This window comes from Odontesthes bonariensis, chromosome 2 (genome assembly GCF_027942865.1).
Source record: "Odontesthes bonariensis isolate fOdoBon6 chromosome 2, fOdoBon6.hap1, whole genome shotgun sequence".
NCBI classification, from domain to species: Eukaryota; Metazoa; Chordata; class Actinopteri; order Atheriniformes; family Atherinopsidae; genus Odontesthes; species Odontesthes bonariensis.
In genome coordinates, this window is record NC_134507.1 from 11,203,048 (window position 1) to 11,224,068 (window position 21,021).

Below are 21,021 nucleotides of genomic sequence, written 5' to 3' on the forward strand. Positions count from 1 at the left end.
TCTGTGCACATTTATGACACCAACGTCTGCTCGCGGGCTCCCATAGACCGCTGAACCCTCTGTTTGTCGGCGTGTGTGTGTGAGAGGTCATGCGCGTGGCCTGTCGATCCGCTGTCAATCCAGCTCATCTCCTCATCTGTTCATTAGCATGACAGAGTAGCTCTCCTGCCAAAGCAGTTAGTCACAAGAATCAGCCCCTGTCACAACACATTACAGCGGCAGGCATCTCTAATAGCGCTGGCAATCGTGGCAACCATAGCCAAAGCGCACATCTCACACACGCGCACACTCTAACACTTAGACACACACACCATTCAAGGATTGCTTCTGTGTTTCTATTCAACTCTTTCTACCTTTCCATCCATCCACCATCCACATTTCCTTCCTTCTTCCCTTCCTTTCTTCCCTTCTTGCATGTCAAACTTACAGCCTCCCTATTAATTTCTCTCTTACCTTCCCCCTCCTCCCCGTTTCCCTCCATCATTGCCTTACTTTAGCCAAGTTACATGCATGTACCCTCCATTTTCTTGTCCATTCTCCTGAATTTTACTCCCTGACAGGCTCTATTTCTGTCTCCCTTCCCTCTGCTCTCTGTCTTCATAATGCTTGAAGAGATCCAGACTTTTCATTTTTAATCCATCCATCTTCTCCCTGTGGTGTTTTAGTTCTCTCTCTCCAGCTCACTAAGCACCCCCAACACTCTCCTCTCCCTTCATTATCACCTGCTCAGAGTGTCTGATGTGATTTGTACAGGAAGTTTGATCCAGCCATCATCCTGTCTCTGGGGATCTGAGTTGTCATATCATATAATAAAAAACACATATGTTGTGACGCGTTTGGCCGACTCCTCTCACGATTTGTGACTGAACACATTATAACGTGACACTTCCAAAAGACGGTTTCTTAAACATGACTTGAATCTTTATTTTTAACAAGGAACCTGTGCAGAACGCAGACAGGTCCTTTGCTGATTATAAAGGCTACTCCAGGCTAAATGAAAGAGTAGCAGGGATTGCTTAGTGCAACAATTGTGGGAGTTTGGGTGAACATGTAATTTGGCTGTGTCTGTGTCTCCAGTCTTACCACAGCTCTTAAGTGGCGTGGACTTACTGGTTTTGTTGAGGTTTGTCTATGTGTGAGGTCATGTGTTCGACTCCACCCTTACTCTTAGTGTGTGAGAGATCAGAAAGCAGGGATTTACCTTCAGGGCAGGAACTGTCTCCTCTCAAGAATTGGCCATAAACATTGCCTTTTGACAGTGGCCCCGCCTAACTTCTCACATTTACACACGCAATTACATGCTGTGGAAATGTGCCGATGGACAGCAAGAATGCACCATTATGGCTTTTGAGTGAAGTGTTTCTGTCTTTTTTTTTTTTTTTCAAGAAGGATGCACAATTTAATGTCTGAGAGATCTTTAGGAAAAAGAGCGATGTTTGTAAGGCCGCTCTGCTGTTTGTCACTCTGAGTGGCCTCCAAATGTGTGTGTATGTGTTTGAGGAGTAATCAGTTTTAAGGGGCTATGAGAGAGGACAGAATAGTGACCTGGTGAGGGGAGGGGGGAGGTGGAGTGTTGTAGAATTTGTTAGAGAGGTGGATCCGGGTACAGGAGGCAGGGAGGGGAGAAACTGTTGCCCCGCCAAGGCCGAGCAAAACTCGTGTGAGTGCAGTGGGATTGAGGGTGAAGCATGGGCTAGGGGAGGGTAGGTAGGATAGGGTGGGTAATTACAGGGACCCAGAGAGAAGAGGCCTGTAATCAGCCTGCCCTCAGGAAGGAATGCAGCTCATCTTCTCATGTAATTACGGCCATTTAAACAGCCCCGGTTCCCAAACACTCATCCCACTGTACTGCTCACCTATTCACTATACGTATTTACACGCACAGTCACATGATCAGGAGCAGAGCAGGACATATTTTAAACAAAGACTTCTAGATGGAGGAAGTGAGGTGGCACAAGACCACAGACGATATATGCGTTTGTTTGTTTGTGTGAGTGTGTGTGTGTGTTAATAGCTGTGTAGACTGCATGCCTCTTGAGGAGCCGGCTCCATGTGAACGCCCACCATGGCAACTCGCCACTCTGGGTAGATTTGCACAGCTCTTATCAAGCAGTGGCGCCTTACACTCAACACATACAACATTACTGACACAAAAGGACAAGCAGGAAAAGAAAGTGTCTCTTTGTAGCCTACAAGTTTGACCTCCAAGTATAATAGTTGTGACATTGGTCTGTAAATTGGAGTGAATAATAGGAAAACATCGTTGTCTCACCCACTCCTCTTCCTCTTCCTCCCTCTCAGCCCTCACCCCTCTCAGCCCTCACCCCTCTCAGCCCTCACCCCTCTCAGCCCCCACCCCCTCTCAGCCCTACTTGTCTCCACTTCTGATAGTGATTGATAGAACTTCTTGTGCACGCTTGTGTTCCCATGCAGTAGGTGGTCGTCAGGGCACACACAAACAACACAGGGCCACTTTTTGATGGGCAATGATTAATGAGCTCTGCGGGGGGTGGCGCCCCCTAGCTGTGACAAAGCACTCTTTCAGCATCAATGTGCAGCAGTAGGCTCACAGCTACAACACAAACCCAAATCCTCTTAGTGCTCCCACACTCAAATTCACACTCACCCACACGTTCAAAAACAGTCACAGAATTTGACTTAGAGTAGGCTGTTTGTTGCATACACTGTGGGTAAATATAATCCATAGTTTGTATCTAACGCTCCCGCCCTACCACCACTGAAGGTCGATGGGAAACAGCCACACAATTCTGCAGCATTTACCCAGTTATCAGTGAAAAACACTGTTGACTGCTACTCTTTCATTGTGTGTTATTTACTGTCTGTGACCGTGAGGTTGGATAACATGTTTACACATGTGTATCCGTGTGTTTCCCCATGGCATAAGCTCCAATAGGGCTGATTAAGTGTTATTATGACACCAAAGGGTGAAAAAGAGAGACAGAAGGTGAGTCCTTTTGAAAAAGAGCAGGTCACACTTCATTTACAATTAGAAGGTTCTAGGGCAACACACCTTTCAGCTAAGAGCATGAGATAACACTCTCTTTACAAGCAGATCTGTAAATGAGGTCTTGCATGCCTCTGCATTTGTTGTGAATGCGTGTGCGTCCGTGCATGTGTGTTACCATGTCCTCAGGCTCTCTCCTCTTGCCACCCGGACATGCTGGATGGACAAGCGAAGCATTTCTGTCACTGTGCATCTCCGTCACCTGCTCGGCCTTCTCGCCTCTGCCAATCTGCTCTCCAGCCCTCTGTCACCTACGTCTGTCTGTCCTAGCATGGTCAATGAAGGGTAAAGGCAAACGTAACCCAGTAATAAGTGAAGAATGACCTCAGGAAGTCTTAGCTTTCAGTTTTTGTGTACAGACATGCATATGATTAAATAAGAAATGTAAAATTGCAGCTCTGAGCAAGCTGTGGAGACTGTTTTGATTCTGCATTTGTACAGCAACACCAGGTGCACTTGTCTGCTAACTGTTGAATTAACAGAGGAAATGAGGTAATGTCACTGTGAAAGACTTTAGCATTGACAGATTAGATAGACTTTACTCGAGAAAAAGATTCAGGTGTGTATTTGACCAGTAATTATACACGATGCACTGTGCAACTTGTTGGAAAAAATATATTTTCGTTTGTCTTAGGTGTTGTTTTTTTTACAGGTTTTCTTCTCTTCTTATCAGCCTGCAGTGAGAAGGTCTTTGAAGAGAAAAGCAGCACTTGTCAATTTTACAAAAAGAGAGAAAATGTTTGAAAAAGACATTATGCTTTGTTTAGCAATCAGATCGGAATGTAATTTGTGGTGGTCCACTGACTCAGGCTTACATGCACTCGTGATCCAAAAACACTCTCATACTGTATGTTACTGCTCAACCTTTGGTCGCCATCTCCCTTAAACGGTCATTCCCCCACCTTAAATACGCAGACTACTCTGTTTGGTCAATTTATGGGTTGTAAATGGAGAAGTATAGGACATTTAGTAATGTGTTAATTTCTTAATTTGGGTTGTACGAAACAAGCTGTGGGGTAGGCATAATGCAAAAGTGTTTCACCGAGATCCTACAGGAAAAGGGAGAAAAACCTGAACTACAAACCAGGCTTTCCAGACAGTTAATGTGCAGCATCTTCTGTGGGGGAGAATGACTCCCTTTGGAGACTTTGTAACTCTGCAGACATTCCACAAGAATCTCGAAGGAGCTGAAGAGGCCTATATAGGCTCTAGCATGGTTGCTGCGTCTGCTCGCGCGAGCGGTGTTGATGACGTCACGAGTTTGTGCCCGCCATATATAGTGGCGCAAGTCGTTGCGCCAGTAGTTGCAATTTTCTCCGTCACAGAGGTGGCACTGCTACGTGAAGGTTACCGCTACTCTACAACCACGAAAGTGGAGAAGAAAACAATGAAGAGCAGGAACACTGTCATTAATGATACTGCTGCAGTATTCGGATAATTTAAATTTTTTAATTCAGTTAAAAGAGGTGATGGTCTGAAGCCCCCGGCATCACCACTTTTTGAGTCTCTGCCCTCTTCTTTGCCTTCACGTATCTGTCCCGTAGCTTTCTTCCACACATTCTTACAGAACTCTCCCTCTTACCCCAAAGTTCTGCCAATCTCTGTCCACCAGTTTTGGGAGTTTACGTGCTCCCTGTGCTGTTTCACTGCAGTGTCGTACAGGTGCCTGTACAAACGCACCTCCTGACTGAGCCTGGTCTCACAACGGTCCATCTGGTTTTTCGTTGGTGGCGCCGCCAAGTTACAAAAATCGACTGGTGCACGACAACGCGCTGCGCCGTCTTTTCAAGGGAAGCGCCATGCCTGAAACGTCATTTTGACGTCACAGTCCGCCACCACCATGACAGACGCGTCAACCATGCTAGCGCCTTAAGTGCCTGATGGTGTGAGAGATTTCTGTTAGTTTGAGTCCATGGTGAGTACAAAGAAACAGACTGCAGAGCCATGTGAAGTCACCCCAGGTGCACGTCTTGGTGGCGTCAAAATACCCAAACCAGAGCTTCCAGGGCCAACATGTTGAGGGCGTCATGAGAGAGCACACAGAGCTGAATCTGTGTCACCCTTAGCAGGAAGTCAACCACTGCTTCCTCCCTCCTGCTGTCTCACAGCCTTCATGATGAAATAAAAATAATGGCATGTCTGTTAGTCACTGGTGAATTAATGACATTTCCTATTAAAAGATGACCAATTTTGCCCCCTGTGCGCGCTCAAAGGGTTGCTTTAAATTGTAAGAGTTTGTGAGAGTGGGTGTGTGTGTGTATGCAGTCAGATGGGTGAACTGCATGACTCCTCACACTCCGTCTGCCTTTGTTGATGTGAGAAGTGATGCTGTGTCGGTCCAACCTGCACTCCTGTCACCTGATGCCAACACACACACACACACACATGTGATCACACACTAAGTCTGCATCCCCCTCGCACATACAGTGATTTTTCCATCAAAACCTCCGTCTAAATCTCCACACTTGCTTTTTTCTGTCTTCACTTGTCCTCACTTCATCTTTTCCCCTGCTGGTTTCTTCACTCTACTGCTGTGGCGAGTTTTTTTTCAGGCGGATGAAGATGAGGTCAGTCTGAATATCAATCACTCAGTGTAATTGTCCTTTAAGGAATGCAAGGAGAGACTGTCTCCCTCTATCCATCTTTGTCTCTTTCGACCTGCCTGTGTGTGTGTGTGTGCGTGTGTGTGTGTGTGTGTGTGTGTGTGTGTGTGTGTGTGTGTGTGGCATGTGCAACTCGTACTGTGGGGCTTCCTCACAAGAATGAATGACAGTAATGAGGTAGATAGGATGAGGATGATGTATATGCTCAGCTAGTCAATGTTACATAATAGCTGTTGATCACTATTAATTGGCCTTGTTGGCTGTGTCACCGGAGGCATTGTCATGTTTGAATGTCTGTCCTCACAGCTGTTTGTCCTTAGTGAGCTCAGCCAGACGGTTGTGTTTCATAGCTGTGGGCTACAGCTCCATCTCGATGTGTGTTTGCATTTAAGGCTGCAGGATGTCATTTGAAGTCAACTGGAGCTGCACAAAACGCTTTGAATCCAGCAGGCGGGAGGGAAGGAGGACTGAAGTGAGGGGAGAGCAAGAAGAAAAGCACTCCAGTGTCATAGATCCAACTGGAAGGCAGAAGAGGGCCATGGGGGTGGGATGCTGTCTTAATGTTTGTATTTCACCTTAAAGGACGCTTAAAAGAAAAAAGTATAAGAAAAACTTTTGATCTTGCCAAACACAACTTGACCCTGTGTCTTTTGTGGTGTGTCTTTGTTGTTTGGCTGCTTCAAAGTATTCTTCTTTGTATCCTTTATTCTCTCTTACTCCCTTCTCCCCCACACCCCTCTGCCCCCCCTAACTTCTGAGTGCTGTGTTGGGATGGCGAGGGCACTGAAGGGGACAGTAATGACTAACTCTGTAAAGGTAATGATAAAGTACAGATGCTTAAGACTCCACTCTGGCTAGAGGCGCTGGGGCTAAGAAAATTACAGTCTTCTGTGTGTGTGTGCGTGTGTGTGTGAGAGAGAGAATGAGATGCAGAGGACAGAAAGAACAACAGAGACAGTTTCAGTCAGGCAGGAGGCAAAGACAGACTTTACTCTTATTTATTTTCCTTGCCAGAAATTGTAGCAATCCACTATTCTGTGTGTGTACCTGTGTGTGTGTGTGTGTGTGTGTGTGTGTGTGTGTGTGTGTGTGTGTGCCTGTGTGTACTGCATTGTCTGTCTTCTTCTCACTTGTCTTTGATGGTTTCTTGACCTGTCTTTTTCCTCCCTTCTTGTCACCTTTGGCCACATTCCTTTCTGTCTCTCTCCCATGCAGTCCTGCCCTCCCGTTTAGCCTGGTTCCATCACTGTCATTGCGACTCTTAGGGTTGTTCTACCAAAGTGGTTGCCATCCTGGTTCGGAGCCAGGAACTAACTTCGAACCAGTTGTTTCTGTTTGGACTGCGGAAGGGTCTGGTTTCAGGCCCAGAGCAGAGACCCACTCACTTCTTGGAGTAGGGGCCAGGTTATCGAGACCAACCTGATCAACTACAATGTTGTTATGTTATGTTTAAAAATCCAGAGTCAGTGTAGTGTTGACCACAAGACTAACCTTTAAAGTAGATGTGAAGTTGAGGCAGCTCAGTGTTCCTCTAACTTCCCTTCTGTTTGATATTCTAAAAACACAGATCACGTTTTTAAATGTGCTGCTGGTTTGAAACGGAATTTTTAAAACGCTGTTGCTACCAATTCTTTTTAAACTTAGCATTAATATCTCAAACTTGCATTTATAGATCCAGTCCGAAACAGTATGTATAAATCCTATTTGCGGCATGATTTCGTGTCAGCGTTTGAAAATGCCATTCATGCAAAGACCATTCACAAACACCTATTGTTGTTTAAGAAAGTGTGCTTGGTGATATTAAGGTTATGATATTATGGTCTGTGAAGATACACTGTCTCCCTGCACAGTGGTCCTCTGCAGAACTTCGGAGTACACTAAAGGGAGGTTCAAACATGTATTGGAACAGTGACATGAAGACATAGAGACAACTTAGAACTGAACTGAACTGGAGCAGGTTTGGTTGAAAAGGGGTAGCTGTTACACCGTACTGAAAATCTGCCACATAAAGGACCAGACTCCTCCACCTACGGTTGAGTTCAGCATAGAAAAATAGGAGTTAGTGAGAAGGCACTGCATAAGCATGGGTTGTCATCTGCTGGCTAGATGTAAGTGTGTGTTTGTTCGCATGATTGTGTGCTCAGGAAAAGAATACACAGAAGTCTGTGTTTGCTGTCGAGCTGTCTGCTGTCTGTCATTAGAGTAATAAAAGACTCGCTGTGCTGCACAGCAAGGAGTTCTCATCTTTAAGGCTCCTCCATTTTGCACAAATTGCCAGCTGCTGAGCTCTGATGGATGTTTGTATGCAAGCCCCAAAACACAGGTTCCACTTTAAACCCACCAGCTTCATTATTCCAGAAAAAGAAAGGGGGAGAAAAAAAAAGTTGTCTGTCTCCTACCTCTGTCATCCAAAAGTTTTTTTTGTTTGTTTTTTAAATTAAACTGTGCCTCCCTGCAGGCCTCTGACCACTAACACACACACTCTTCAGAGAGGGAGGTTTATCCAAATATGCAGGTCTCTTCTCCTATTCTGTCTCTGTCTGAACTGCCGTCAATCTCTGTTTGTCTCTCTGTGCAGCCTCTCGTCATGCCTGAGGAGTGACAGGCTGTGTTTTCAGCCGATGTTTGAACACAGACCGATCAATGCCGGACAAAGGGAAAGAGCGGGAGTGAGGGGCGGGGTGGGGCAACACAATTGGTTATTGACGGAGAATTCAGAGTCTGAAAGAGTGGAGGCGCCAGCTTAGTAAAGGGAGAGGAGAGGAGAGGAGAGAATTGTGTGAATCGAAATGATGATTACAATTCATGTGCATTGTTAAGCCTCACTTTTTGATGTGTTAACGTTCAAATGTTACATTTGTATGTGTTTACGTGCATGTCTACCGACTTGCAGTATTGTGCATACTTAATTGAGTGAGTGCACATCAGTGTGGACACCTGCCAGTGACAGCAGAACACAAAAATCTGTAAGTGCTCTGTGCAGGTGAGGACATAGTCTCCATTAAGTGTTTACGTTTATTATTTTGTTCTACTGCAGCGTCCCTGTGAGATAAGGCTGCATAGTGCAATACCCTATATTCCTGCAATATAATTTGAGATATGCAAATAATTTCCCAAAAGAAAAATAAATGGATGACTTGAATAGATACGCAAGCCTCATTTCCAGAAAAGCTGTGAGGTTTTTTAATGCAACAAAAACTGAAATCTTTTTTTTCTAATTCGTTTGAACCTTTACTTAAGGCGCAATTGAGAAGAAATTGACTTTCAATGTTTTCACAGACCGACTCTATTGTATTCATGAAATGTAAACAAAGCAAGAAAATTTGATTCCAGCAGCTCATTAAAAAGTTGGGACACAGGCATGTTTACCATTGTGTTGCATCGCAACTCCTTTAAGTTACATTCATAATCATTTGGGAAATGAGGATAATATTTCTTGCAGCTTTGCAGGAAAGGCGGTCTGTTCTTACTGTGAGTAGATTTTAGCAGCTCAACAGTCTATGGCTGTCGTTACCTGGGTCTCCTCCTCATAATGTGCCATAAATTTTAATAGGAAGCAGATCTGGGCTGCCAGTCAAGCACGCACACTGTGTGTCTGTGGAGCCTCTCTGTTGTAAGCTCTGGAGCTTTTTTCTGATGAAATAACCACAGATCTCTGAAAAAGATGTTGCCTCGATAATAGGCATATGTCTCTCCAAATTTCCAAAATACTCCTCTGCATCAGTGGTACTTTCCAACATATGCAAGTCATCCATGCCATGGACACCGATGTACCCCCCCTCATCATAGTTGCTAGCTTCGGATGGTCTTTCACATCTTTGGCACGTAGAACCATAACTTAGGTTTTTTATTGAAAGAGCAGCTGAAACCTGGACACCGCTGAAGACGCGCCCACTGTCTCTCCATCCATCAGAGATGACCTCGTGTTCAGGGAACTCTGTAGTGTTCTGAGTTCCAATTCTGAATGCAGCAGTGGACTGTACTGAGTGAAAATGGTCAAAGGTACTGCTGAGCCCATGTGGCTGTAATGATCATAATGATTTCTCATGCAGAGCTGCCTGAGGGCTTGAAGATCCCGGCCATCCAACATTAAATCAGCGCACAGTGTTATATTCAGAGTCAGTGTGTCATTAGTTTTTTGGAGGATGACACGTATGTCCTGCTGCGCTGAAAAAATGTCTGTCGGTGAGAGTTTAGAGCAACATAGGCGGATACCTCCTCGTTGATATAAAACTGCTCTTAATTAATATATTCTGTAAACTTTTCTGTCTTTCTTTGCCTTTCTCTTACAACTTTTCTTGTAAAAGTTGTTGGCATCAAAATCTAGATTTGCCTCTATTTTCAAAATACTGTTAAGTTAGTCAGTGAAGAGAATAAAATAATTTTTGTACTTGAAAGGTTCAAACAAATGAACAAATTACAGATTAAAGTTGCAGTCCCAACTTTTCTGGAAATGACCTTTTCTGTTTGGAAAGAATCACTCTGCAATGCAATGAGATATTTACACAGCTGTACGAATAATTGGGAAAAATCTGAAAAATGACCTCAAAGTACCTCTCTGTATGACTGGTGACTGCTGTTAGGTGTGAGTCTTGCACAGGACTGGGGTCAAGAACGGGTAAAACAGAAGGAGTGCTATAATGAGAGTTTTATTCAGACTCACGGGTTAGTGTAGTAGTGAGTGAAAGAACTGGCTGGAGAAAAACAGGCAGGTGTGACAGCCAGAACAGAGAAAAGCACTGACAGAAACAGGATGATGGGTCCATCCCGGGTTAAGCCTCTCTCCATGTGTCCTGCGGCCACAGCAAAGCAGAGCCCTGAGCTGTGTGTAGTACTGCTTCAGCTTCTTCTTGCTCTGCCAGACAGAATCTGTTAATCGGAACAGTGGAATGGAAATTGGAAAGTGCCTGCTTTCCCATATTAGCAGACGATATCTTACTTCCAAAGTAGTTTCTCTTGTTCCCTGGTGGTGGAATAACTGATCAGCTTGGGCTTGATACATTTTGAAAACGAAGCACTGCAAATTTGCCCAGTTTAAATCTCACTGTACGCCGGCTGTTGTACTCCTCCCCCACACACACACACACACATACACCTCCTTCTTTATCCACTAAATGCAGAGAATGAGATTTAAGAAGTGTGACACTTCAGCTTTTTTTATGTGCCTACGTGTGTGTGTGTGCAAAGACAAAAAGTGCACTGAGCTGGATTTGCCTGTAGTTTTTCTGAATCTGCAGACTGGAGCCAACGTGGTCAATCCCCCACACTGTTCCAGTCTCTCACTTAATGCTTATTGAATTCAGATCATTTTCAAAAGCAGAAGCAAGTTTTCTACTGGAAGGTCAGAGCTATCAAACATTTATAGGAACCTTGTTTAACCTAAAGGGAATTTGATGGGAAGAGTTCAAAGAGAGACAATATTAAAACATTACATAAAAAAGTAGAAGAACCATAGCACCTGGTGAGCTATAATGCCTTTTAAACCTACCCTTTAGATATGTATATAGCTATTTATGTTCTACACTTGTGTTGTACATGTCAAGTTTTAAGCAAATTATTGTCAGTTTTTTCTGTTTTGCAAGTGTTAGTTCTGTTTTCTGTGTGCCAAACACTGTGACATAGCACATACATAGCAAAGTTATCAGGACAGATACAACAATCTGTCTACAATGATGGGCTCTAGTACTAAACAATACAAAAGCGCGACACTGACATTCTATGTGAGATTTACCCATTATTATTAAAGTAAAAAAACTGAATTTTACATTGCTTCTGCCAGGAGAAGCTTGGCAGCACTGCCAGGAGGAATGTGTCACATTGGAAATGTCAGGGGATAATGTGTGATCAACAAGACCTATATGTGGAAGGTCAGCAGCTCGCCTCTTCAGCTGAGAAGCATGGACTCTTCCAGAGACTTCCATGTAGGAGGCCTTCATTGAACAGATTAGTGGCAATACATGGAGGCTAAATGTCACAGCGCTCCTCCATAATGGCGCACACTGTCAGCACCTTAAATGCCTTCTTGAAGAAAAAAAAAAGTAATATCCCGAAGTTCTATTTAGACACATAAAACAATCAGTCACCTACACATACATTGGACAAATCCGTAATTCCTCTTATTTCTTGAAGTCCAAGTCCGAGATGTGCCACAGAGCTTATCCTGTAGATCCGCTGCACTCGTTTTTCCACTGAAGAACAGGCATCTTAATTATTTCTGTGTTGTGCTTTTCTAGAGAGCAGCGACTACAGCGAGGCAGAAGTTCTCCCGGACTCCTTCCCATCAGCCCCCGCAGAGCCCCTCCCAGAATTCCTGCTGGAACCAGAGGACGCCTTCATAGTAAAGAACCGGCCAGTCCAGCTGAGGTGCAGAGCGTCTCCAGCCACTCAGATCTACTTCAAATGTAATGGAGAATGGGTCAATCAGAACGATCACATCACCAGAGAGAGCTTGGACCAGATCACAGGTGCACACTCACACACACTGACACGTGCACAGAGGAGCACTGTAAACATCACTATACACACACATAGTAATGTCACCTTGTACTTTACAGAGATAAACATCATCCTCAATTACCAAAATCATTTTTAACTTCATAATCCATTAGGTCCTTTAGGATTTTATGTGCACGTTAACTGCTTTCGGCCTCCAGCCAAAGCATTATTTATATGCAGCGTGAAAAACACGCCTCAGTGATCCTTCCCTCTTTCTGTCTCTCCGCAGGGCTAGTGGTGCGGGAGGTGGAAATATCAGTGTCGAGGACCCAGGTGGAGGAGCTGTTTGGGCTCGAGGACTACTGGTGCCAGTGTGTGGCCTGGAGCTCGGCCGGCACCACAAAGAGCAACCGAGCCTATGTTCGCATTGCATGTCAGTATGACGGCTGTGTGTGTGAGACAGACCGAGTGAAAGAATGGCAGGAGGGGAGACAATGGAAAAAGAAATGTTTCCGATATTTTTTCTTGCTATACGTGTCAGCTTAAGTATATATGCTAAATTTGATGTAGTACTCCATCTTACTCCCTCATGACAATGTGTGGGACGGGCTGATTGACATGTTGCATGTCTATGAGGATATAGAGTGAAAAATGTGACAATGACAGAAGCTTGTCTTTGCGATGCGTGAGTGCATGTACATGTGCGAATTGCTTTGGCAGCTATTGAATAAGCAGCCTCCACTAACTGATGACTACATGTGTCGCCCCCTGTAGTCCTGAGGAAGAACTTTGAGCAGGAGCCTCTGGGGAGGGAGGTGCGACTGGAACAGGAAGTGCTACTGCAGTGTCGGCCCCCGGAAGGCATGCCCGCTGCTGAGGTAGATCTCTCTCCTCATCGCATCTTAATTTGACTGTTTTTAATCTCTCTTAGGGCTGTGTTGTCGATTTTTGATGGTCAGCAAGGTTTTAAATGTATTTATGTTTTACACTGTATGGCCACTTGCTGCAAGTCCGAGCTTCTTAGACAGACATAAAAGCATAGGGCTACCTAATCCGATGCACACATTTTCACATTGCAGACTGCAACAACATAAAACAAAAATAGAGGGAGTAAAGGGCAATGACTGACACCATCAACAAAATCCTCATTAAAACACATAAATAACAGTGAATAATATCTTCTGTTATTTCAGCAACAAATCTCAAAAGTCTTAAATCAACATCATGTTGTGCTTAAACACTTAGCTGCTCTGACTCTACGAAAGCTTATCAAATGGGCTTCATGTTTATAGATTTTTATTATTCAAGTAAGAATGCCTGTTTTGCCATTCTGTTCATTTTAATGTTTTAATAACATGATTATTATGTGATATGAAAATAACTCTTTATGGAACCATAATAAAAATGAAAAATAAGGGTCATGCGATCACATTAGAGCATTAAATTGGCATTTCAGAATGTGTTTGACTATGAATACCGCTTGTGTTGCTTGTGGTAGTTAACTATGATATGATGCTCATTATTAAGGCGGGTGTGTTGCATTTTCCTGCGGAAAGAATGCTAAAATGTGGATGTTTGTAAAAGAAATGTTTGATCATTACTGTGAGTTGTGATGGCTTAATACTCTGCAGGTTTATAGTGTTTACTGAATGGCTTTTGTCAGGGTAAGCTGACTCATGTTTGTGCATAAACAGCTGCTGATTTTACAATGATTTATGCCACCAAAACATCAGACCAAAAAATATTAAGGAGAAAAATAATGAAATTCCAAAGAAAAATGAAAGTTTTTTACCAAATTATTGCTCATCTTTGAATCAGTACCTTATTTGTTTGTTGTTTTAGATGTTAAAGCTTTTAATAATTTGTAAGAGTGAATTTTGTTAGATCCCTTAATACTTTCCTTTCTTTGCAAACGAGTTCCTGATTTTGATTTCAGTGGTGTCTAATCGTCTCCTCTTGCATCCTCCTCCAGGTGGACTGGCTGAAGAACGAGGATGTCATAGATCCATCACAGGACTCCAATTTCCTGGTCACAATTGATCATGATCTGATTATCAAACAGGCCAGACTCTCGGATACGGCTAACTACACGTGTGTGGCACGAAATGTGGTGGCTAAAAGACGCAGCAGCACAGCTACTCTCATCGTTTATGGTAACACATTCTAAAAATGTTTAGCAGAGGTACATTATGGTAAAGATAACAAATGAATCACAAATGAGAAAGTCTGAAATTTTACCAGCTCTGTACATCAATGTCTTATATTACTGAAGGAATTTTATTATTATTTATTTTTCAGCTATTTTCAACTGTGGTTGGCAGTTGGAGGGGAGTTGAATACGATAGATATGAATTTGGACAACTGAAGGCCTTTCTGTGTGTGTCTCTGTGTCAGTGAGCGGAGGTTGGTCCTCCTGGACTGAATGGTCAGAGTGTAACGCTCGGTGCGGGCGGGGATGGCAGCGTCGAACACGTAGCTGCACAAATCCTGCCCCTCTGAATGGAGGAGCCTTTTGTGAGGGCATACCACAGCAGAGAGTAACGTGCACCACACTGTGTCCAGGTAACGAAGACAGTCATTTTCCTGCAAAATAGTCACGGACTGGAATGTCTGGACATATCCCAAATAGGTGCAGTTTGTTGCAAGTACCAGAATAAATTTGAACCATCTAGAAACCATTAAACATCTTCTTCTGGTCTCTCGGGCTCACTTTTACACTTAGCCTTCAAACTTGAAAACCAATTTCAACAACATTTGCTCTTGTAGATGTTAGAGAAACAAACATGGTGAAATGTTGTACAGTCACACTCACCCCTGACTGTTTTTGCTTTGCTGTGTGTCAGACCACCCAGACTCTAAAGTTTTAAGCGACAAACTAAAAAAAAATTTCAAAAAAACTCCCAGCCGTTACATCATACACCGTGGTAATGTAATGCCCCGTTTCCCTCTACCTGAAGCGATGTAAAGATTGGGTTGTAAAATGACTCACATCTCTGTTGTCATTGCAGTGGATGGAGGTTGGACAGAGTGGTCAAAGTGGTCCGCCTGCGGGACAGAGTGCACTCACTGGCGCAGCCGCGAATGCCAGGCCCCCCCACCCATAAATGGAGGAAAGCACTGCAGTGGCAGCATGATGGAGAGCAAAAATTGCACTGAGGGGCTGTGCGCGAGAAGTAAGGCTCCAATTTGTTTGAAGTGGCTTGGTTGTTACAGAAATGTCAAGTTGGGGTAAATATTTAGCCTGATGGGATTTATCCAACTTCTTGCCTCTGCCCTTTAATACAGAGGATCCATTGAATTAAATTCACAAATTCAAATAGTTCAACTGTATGATAACTTTGGGGTCATTTCCCTAACAGCATGTTTGCTGCTTCAGGTGATTGATCAGTTAATAATGGAAAATCTCACCTGCAGTGATTTCTTTGCTCCTAGTTCACAGATTTATGAGGTATATGGTATTTCAAAACCATTTTGTGTGGAGCGGTGTTCCTGAAGTGTTAAGCCATCGCAGCACAGTGAAAGCGAAAATGTGCCGGGAGATGGAAGTTAACCAAGTCACAAACAGATTATTCATGAGGGAAATTTTAGCTTTACGAAGAAAGAAAGCAACTGATCCACATCTAAAAAGCACAGACGGAAATAGAGAGAGGAAAATAAGAAAGAGCAAGTGCAGGCTAAGAGAGCGGATCGAGTGGGAAGTGAGCATGACATGGCCGAGTCAAAAATTAGCACGAGGAAGAGCATATGAGAGTGACTCAGACTCACACTGACACCCAATGTGCAGCCTGTGATGAGCTGGGAGGAATCCAGCTGACAGTGCATTACAATCTCAAAGTTGCACATCCACAAAGGCAGTGAGAAACATTCGTGTACACGGCACACTCTAACCAAGCCTCCTAAACGCCTGTGCAGTGTGCAGCATGGGCGATCGTGTGCACACTCAGAGCAACACTGTGCTTCAGGTCTATCACTTGACACTCAAGGAAGACCCGACATAAACAGTGGCAAGATTATAAAAATACACTGTGTGATCTGGCTGATCAGAGAAAGGCACTCTCAGGTGGAAAACAACCACTCGAGTGTCTCTAACTGAAAGGGAGGATGGGAAGCACTGTTCTGTGGAAGATCTGTCAATGTGTGACTTCGCAATTGACAGGCCATTGACTGACATCTTTATTTACCCTGCATGTTCATCAGATTTGTCTGTGGTCACAAGCAGCCCTGATCATATTCCAAATAATTGAAGCTTACCCCATAGCTACTTTAATGTAATACCCCAATTATAAATGTTAAATTTTCATCACAAACTATCATCTTCATTACTTCCTGGTAGATTCTAATTGTTATTCAGACGAATGGCAAACTCCGGGAAGCCATTTGGTGTTTTGATTATGCTATAGAGAGAGGGTTATTTGATTTGAGATCCACTAAGTGACACAATCCTGAAAGATGGTTTTGATTTTCCTCAAACTGTTCAGTGATGATTCACATTGGTTTTATTTTGGAAATGACTGCTCCCATTGGGGGAGTGTTTGTTTTTCAAGGGAAGAAGGTGATATTGTACCCCTGGGGTGTGAAGAGACATGGTTTTAATCTATATTTTGTCCCACATGTACCACACAAACAACAGTCATCCTTGTTTATTTCTAAAATAGTCTCTGCCACTATCATCCAAATGCCTCTAATCTATTTTATATACGTTTCCATTTGGTTGTTTTACAAATAGTGAGTATATGTTTAATTTTCTATTTTAGTATTAATGAGCTGTTGTTTTCTTATTTTTTTCATTGCATTGAATTATCATAACTTTCATTTGCATAACAACTAGTGCATACATTTTTATGTTTTTTTTGTTTTTCCTTTTTTCTTCTCTTGTTTTTTTCTCCTGTTCAAACAGATAAAAAGATCTCTATTGAACATACAAGCCATCGTAAGTTCACATTTCATGACTTTGCTTCACATAGTCTGTCTATTTGTGTGTGTGTGTGTGTGTGTGTGTGTGTGTGTGTGTGTGTTAGGTTTGGAGTCCTAACATCTCTATTAGCGTTTCTAGTTGAACGTGTGCAGCCTTTTGTGTCATCTCAGATCGAGTTCACTTAAAGCAGGCCTCACTTTCTTATCCTGCCTGTTTGTGAGTGTTGTCTTCCTCTCATGTACAGTGTGTTGACAGAGCGTAGTTTGGGTTTTAGACCTGACTTAATGTTGGCACATTGCACCCCTTTGGTCCATTGTCTGTGAGTTCTAAAGCATTGTGTTTTTTTGGTGAAAAACATTTGATTTCTCACTAACTTTCAGTTCATCTGTGATTTAGTTTACATTCGAGTGATGATAATTCCTTTAGCTCAATATGATGTGGGCTTAGTGGAGAGTAGTCCCAGTAATGCACCTAATTTGCTATGGTTCCGTTTCTGATAATAAGTGTGGACGGCTGTCGGATTCTGTTCAGTCGCTCCACGTGAGCATGGGAGCTCCCTTCTGCCAGCCCGCCCGCCTCCGGCTTTCTTCTCCTCCACACGTCCGATACTCTCACTGCTACTCTGCAGTGTCTTTTGCTATCCTTATCTCCACTCCCCTCCTCAACATACTTATAATCCCTCTGTCCTCTCAACAAATCACAACCTTATCTTTCTCCTTGCTGTCACTTTTGCCAAATTGCTTCCTATCTAGCTCTCTCCTCCTCAGTTTATCCAGCTTGTCTACTCCTTCTTGTTTTTTTGCTCTTCTTCGTCTCCCGCCAACTTTGCTTGCCTCTTTTCTGCTGTGGTGTGACTGGCTCATGTGTCCGGGTTGGGTCTGGCTCTGCCAGCATTGGGGAGTCAGGGCTAAGCAGGCAGTAGAAAGCCCGCTGACCAGTCAAAACCAATCACCCAGCAGGAGAGAAGGAGGGAGCTCAACAGGAAGCAGGTGAAGTTCGGGCCAAACACCCCCTCACCCTGCTTCTAACCATACTTATTTTTGGTATCGGATGCGCCCCCTGCTGGCTAAGAGGAGCCCTTTATGCAGCTCTCTGGGATGATTAACCCAAAAGCAATGCTGCTTTAAACTGAACACAGTACATCCGAGCAATAATTATGCTGGAGTTGTATTTCATTGTAACAGATGAGCAAAGAAAGCCACGGACCTTTTTCTGAGTGAAAATTAATTTCAGACAAAGCTAAAACACGGGTCGGGTGCATCTGCAGAGACAGACCAGCATCTGTCTTACAGAATGGAACTCTGTGCATCCATTTTTATGTTCGGTAACATGATGCCAGTGAAAACCAGTCAGCAAGTCGCTGTGACTGAAATAACGTTGCTCACAGGAAAAGCAATAAATGTGATAATGACACTGACAAGATTCTGTAATGTTGTTGCTAACACAACACTGATCCACTTAGCATCGGTATCAGTGTCAATACTGGTTCACTAAATCAGGTCTTTAGAGGATCTTTAAATTTCTAGTCTGATTAATGCTTAATTAATTTTGTATTTTAGTTCACTAGATGAAGACTCCATGCTGAGCTTTAATAGTTCAAAGGTAACAACAGTGTGAGAGTAAACACTAAAATGACTCATAGACTCATAACAACGGAGGGGGGGGGGCATTTTTGCTCGCACAGTGTACAACAAAATAGACAGGAAATGTGGGTTGAGAGAATGGAAGAATTACATGCAGTGAGGGTCCGATCAGCAAAGAGTCAGACCGAGGACTCTGTTGCTGGAGGCAATGCAAACCATGTGATGTTTGCTTTAACCATTCAACCACTGGGTTGCCCTGAGAAATGCTAATATCATCCCCAGTCTGTCTCTATTGTAACAGCATTGGGGACGGATCTGTTCAGGTTTACAGTTGTAGTGAAGAGGATCAACTTTAGCAACTGTGTGCACGTACAAATGGATGTGTCAGTATTATCTGAAGTGAATATTCAAGTTAAGAGATATTAGTACGTTTTAAAATTTCAGATCTGGCTCAAGCATTATTTAGCTTTAGATAGAATAGATACATGTGTGGTTTGCTTAATAATTAATTGAACCAATAGATTTTTTTTCCAGCTAAAAATTACATAAAAGTGACAAAAGAAGGTTCCACATTGTGTTAAAGATGTCAATGATGAATGTGTAACTATAATATATGTTTTTTGATTAAAATAAATATATATATATATCTTGATATTAACATTAGGATTCTGGAGAAATCTTGGAAGTCTTGTGATCAATTATTGAATCAACCAACCAGTAGTTTCGGCACTAACTTTAACGACAATGACTAATTTGTTCTATTTACATCGTTCACAGTATGTAGTAAATATAGGATTTTCATTGATAGTTTTCTTGTGCTTTTGACGTGTTGACTGTCTGCCTCTTTTCCCTCCTTTTAGCCATGGTCCCTGGTATGGGTGTAGCAGTCTACACTGGTTTGGTGGTGGCCTTGCTCCTGAGTGTGGTCATGGCGCTTTGTATAGGAGTTCTGGCATACCGTCGCAGATGCCGCCATCTCCGCGGAGACATAACTGATTCTTCATCAGCTCTCACTGCCGCGTTCCACCCTGGAAACTACAAGCCTCCCAGACAGGGTGAGTTCGCACACAACATTCATACTTGTTTTTTTTGGGATTGTTTACTTTCTCAGCTTCTCTTGTTTTTACACATTTTCACACAAGCACAATGCCACAATTTGTTTCACTATCACATTTCTATTTTTATCATCACTTGAATTAATTCCCATACGCCATTATCTCCTCTCAGTCGGCTCTCCATTCTTTACCACGTTTCATTTTTTACATTTTAAGCATTTGTCACGGTGTCCGTTCTCTTGCTCTTGCCATCAAATATTAATTAGCAACATTAATCCATTTCGCCCGCGTCACTTTTGCCCAGCCTGTATCATTTCCAGTGATAAGAGGACAGCTTTTCTCCTTTCCACTCTCTGTCCACAGATAACCCTCACCCCCTTCATCCCTCAGCTCCTCCGGATCTGACAGCCACAGCAGGCGCTTTCCGGGGGCCGCTTTTCTCCCTACAGCAAGGTGTCAACGACAGCCCCCACAAAATTCCCATGACCACCTCTCCATTGCTGGACACTCTTCCTAGTCTGAAAATCAAGGTGTATAACTCCTCCACTCTTTCGTCCCTGGAGCTGCCGGCTGACATGGGCTTAGGTGACAGAGAGATCCTCAGCCTGAAATCGGTGGGCACTGTGGGTAGAGAGCGAGAGTTTCACAGCCACACTCTGTCCAGAGAGCCAGGCTTGAGCACCAGTGCTACCCTGGGAAATCTAGGAGGACGCCTTACCATCCCCAATACAGGTAATACATGGTGCATGAAGCGGTTTATTCAATGAATACTAAATTAATTTGAATCCACAGTGGATTAGTGTCATCTTATGTTGATTACACATAAGACAAGTCATGATATCTTCTCCTTCAGGTGTGAGTCTGCTGGTCCCGCCTGGCACAATCCCCCAGGGGAAGTTCTATGAGATGTACCTCATTATTAACAAGTGGGACAAAACAACGTTAGTGTCCTTCATCTTTATTCCTTTATTTCTCTCGCTACCTTTGCAGCCACAAGGCAGAACAGACCTCACTCTCACCTCAATCAGTAACTTTTCCAATACAATTCTGGCTGCTGTGAAGTTTATTTCGAGCTTTTATCACTTTACTTGAGGACAGAAATTTGAACAAATGCCAAATGATGCCACGGCAATTACCTTTTTATAAATAAAGTGTGATTTTTTTTTTGTGGCAAACCTATCTGTGGGTGATATTACAGGTTACCATCTGAGGGCAGTCAGACAGTTCTAAGTCCTGTGGTGAGCTGTGGTCCATCTGGTATGCTGCTGAATCGACCTGTGGTCCTTACTTTGCCCCACTGTGCCCAGCTGGACACGCCTACACCCGACTGGACCCTCACCCTCAAGACGCAAACACACCAGGGTGCATGGGAGGTGAGACCGCATAAAAATGGTGCCAGTGATGA

General features: G+C 43.4%; 1 protein-coding gene across 2 annotated transcripts in view; it reads left to right on the forward strand.

The window, feature by feature from the left end:
- unc5b (unc-5 netrin receptor B) overlaps positions 1 to 21,021 on the forward strand; it is a 51,892-nt gene that overhangs the window by 22,870 nt on the left and 8,001 nt on the right. For both annotated transcript variants that reach the window (XM_075476936.1, XM_075476942.1), the window contains exons 2-12: positions 11,862 to 12,092; positions 12,353 to 12,496; positions 12,838 to 12,941; positions 14,036 to 14,216; positions 14,458 to 14,625; positions 15,072 to 15,236; positions 16,961 to 16,993; positions 19,422 to 19,616; positions 19,980 to 20,348; positions 20,470 to 20,557; positions 20,815 to 20,989. In XM_075476936.1, the coding sequence (XP_075333051.1) occupies positions 11,862 to 12,092; positions 12,353 to 12,496; positions 12,838 to 12,941; positions 14,036 to 14,216; positions 14,458 to 14,625; positions 15,072 to 15,236; positions 16,961 to 16,993; positions 19,422 to 19,616; positions 19,980 to 20,348; positions 20,470 to 20,557; positions 20,815 to 20,989 (1,853 nt within the window). The remainder of the gene's footprint in view (positions 1 to 11,861; positions 12,093 to 12,352; positions 12,497 to 12,837; positions 12,942 to 14,035; positions 14,217 to 14,457; positions 14,626 to 15,071; positions 15,237 to 16,960; positions 16,994 to 19,421; positions 19,617 to 19,979; positions 20,349 to 20,469; positions 20,558 to 20,814; positions 20,990 to 21,021) is intronic.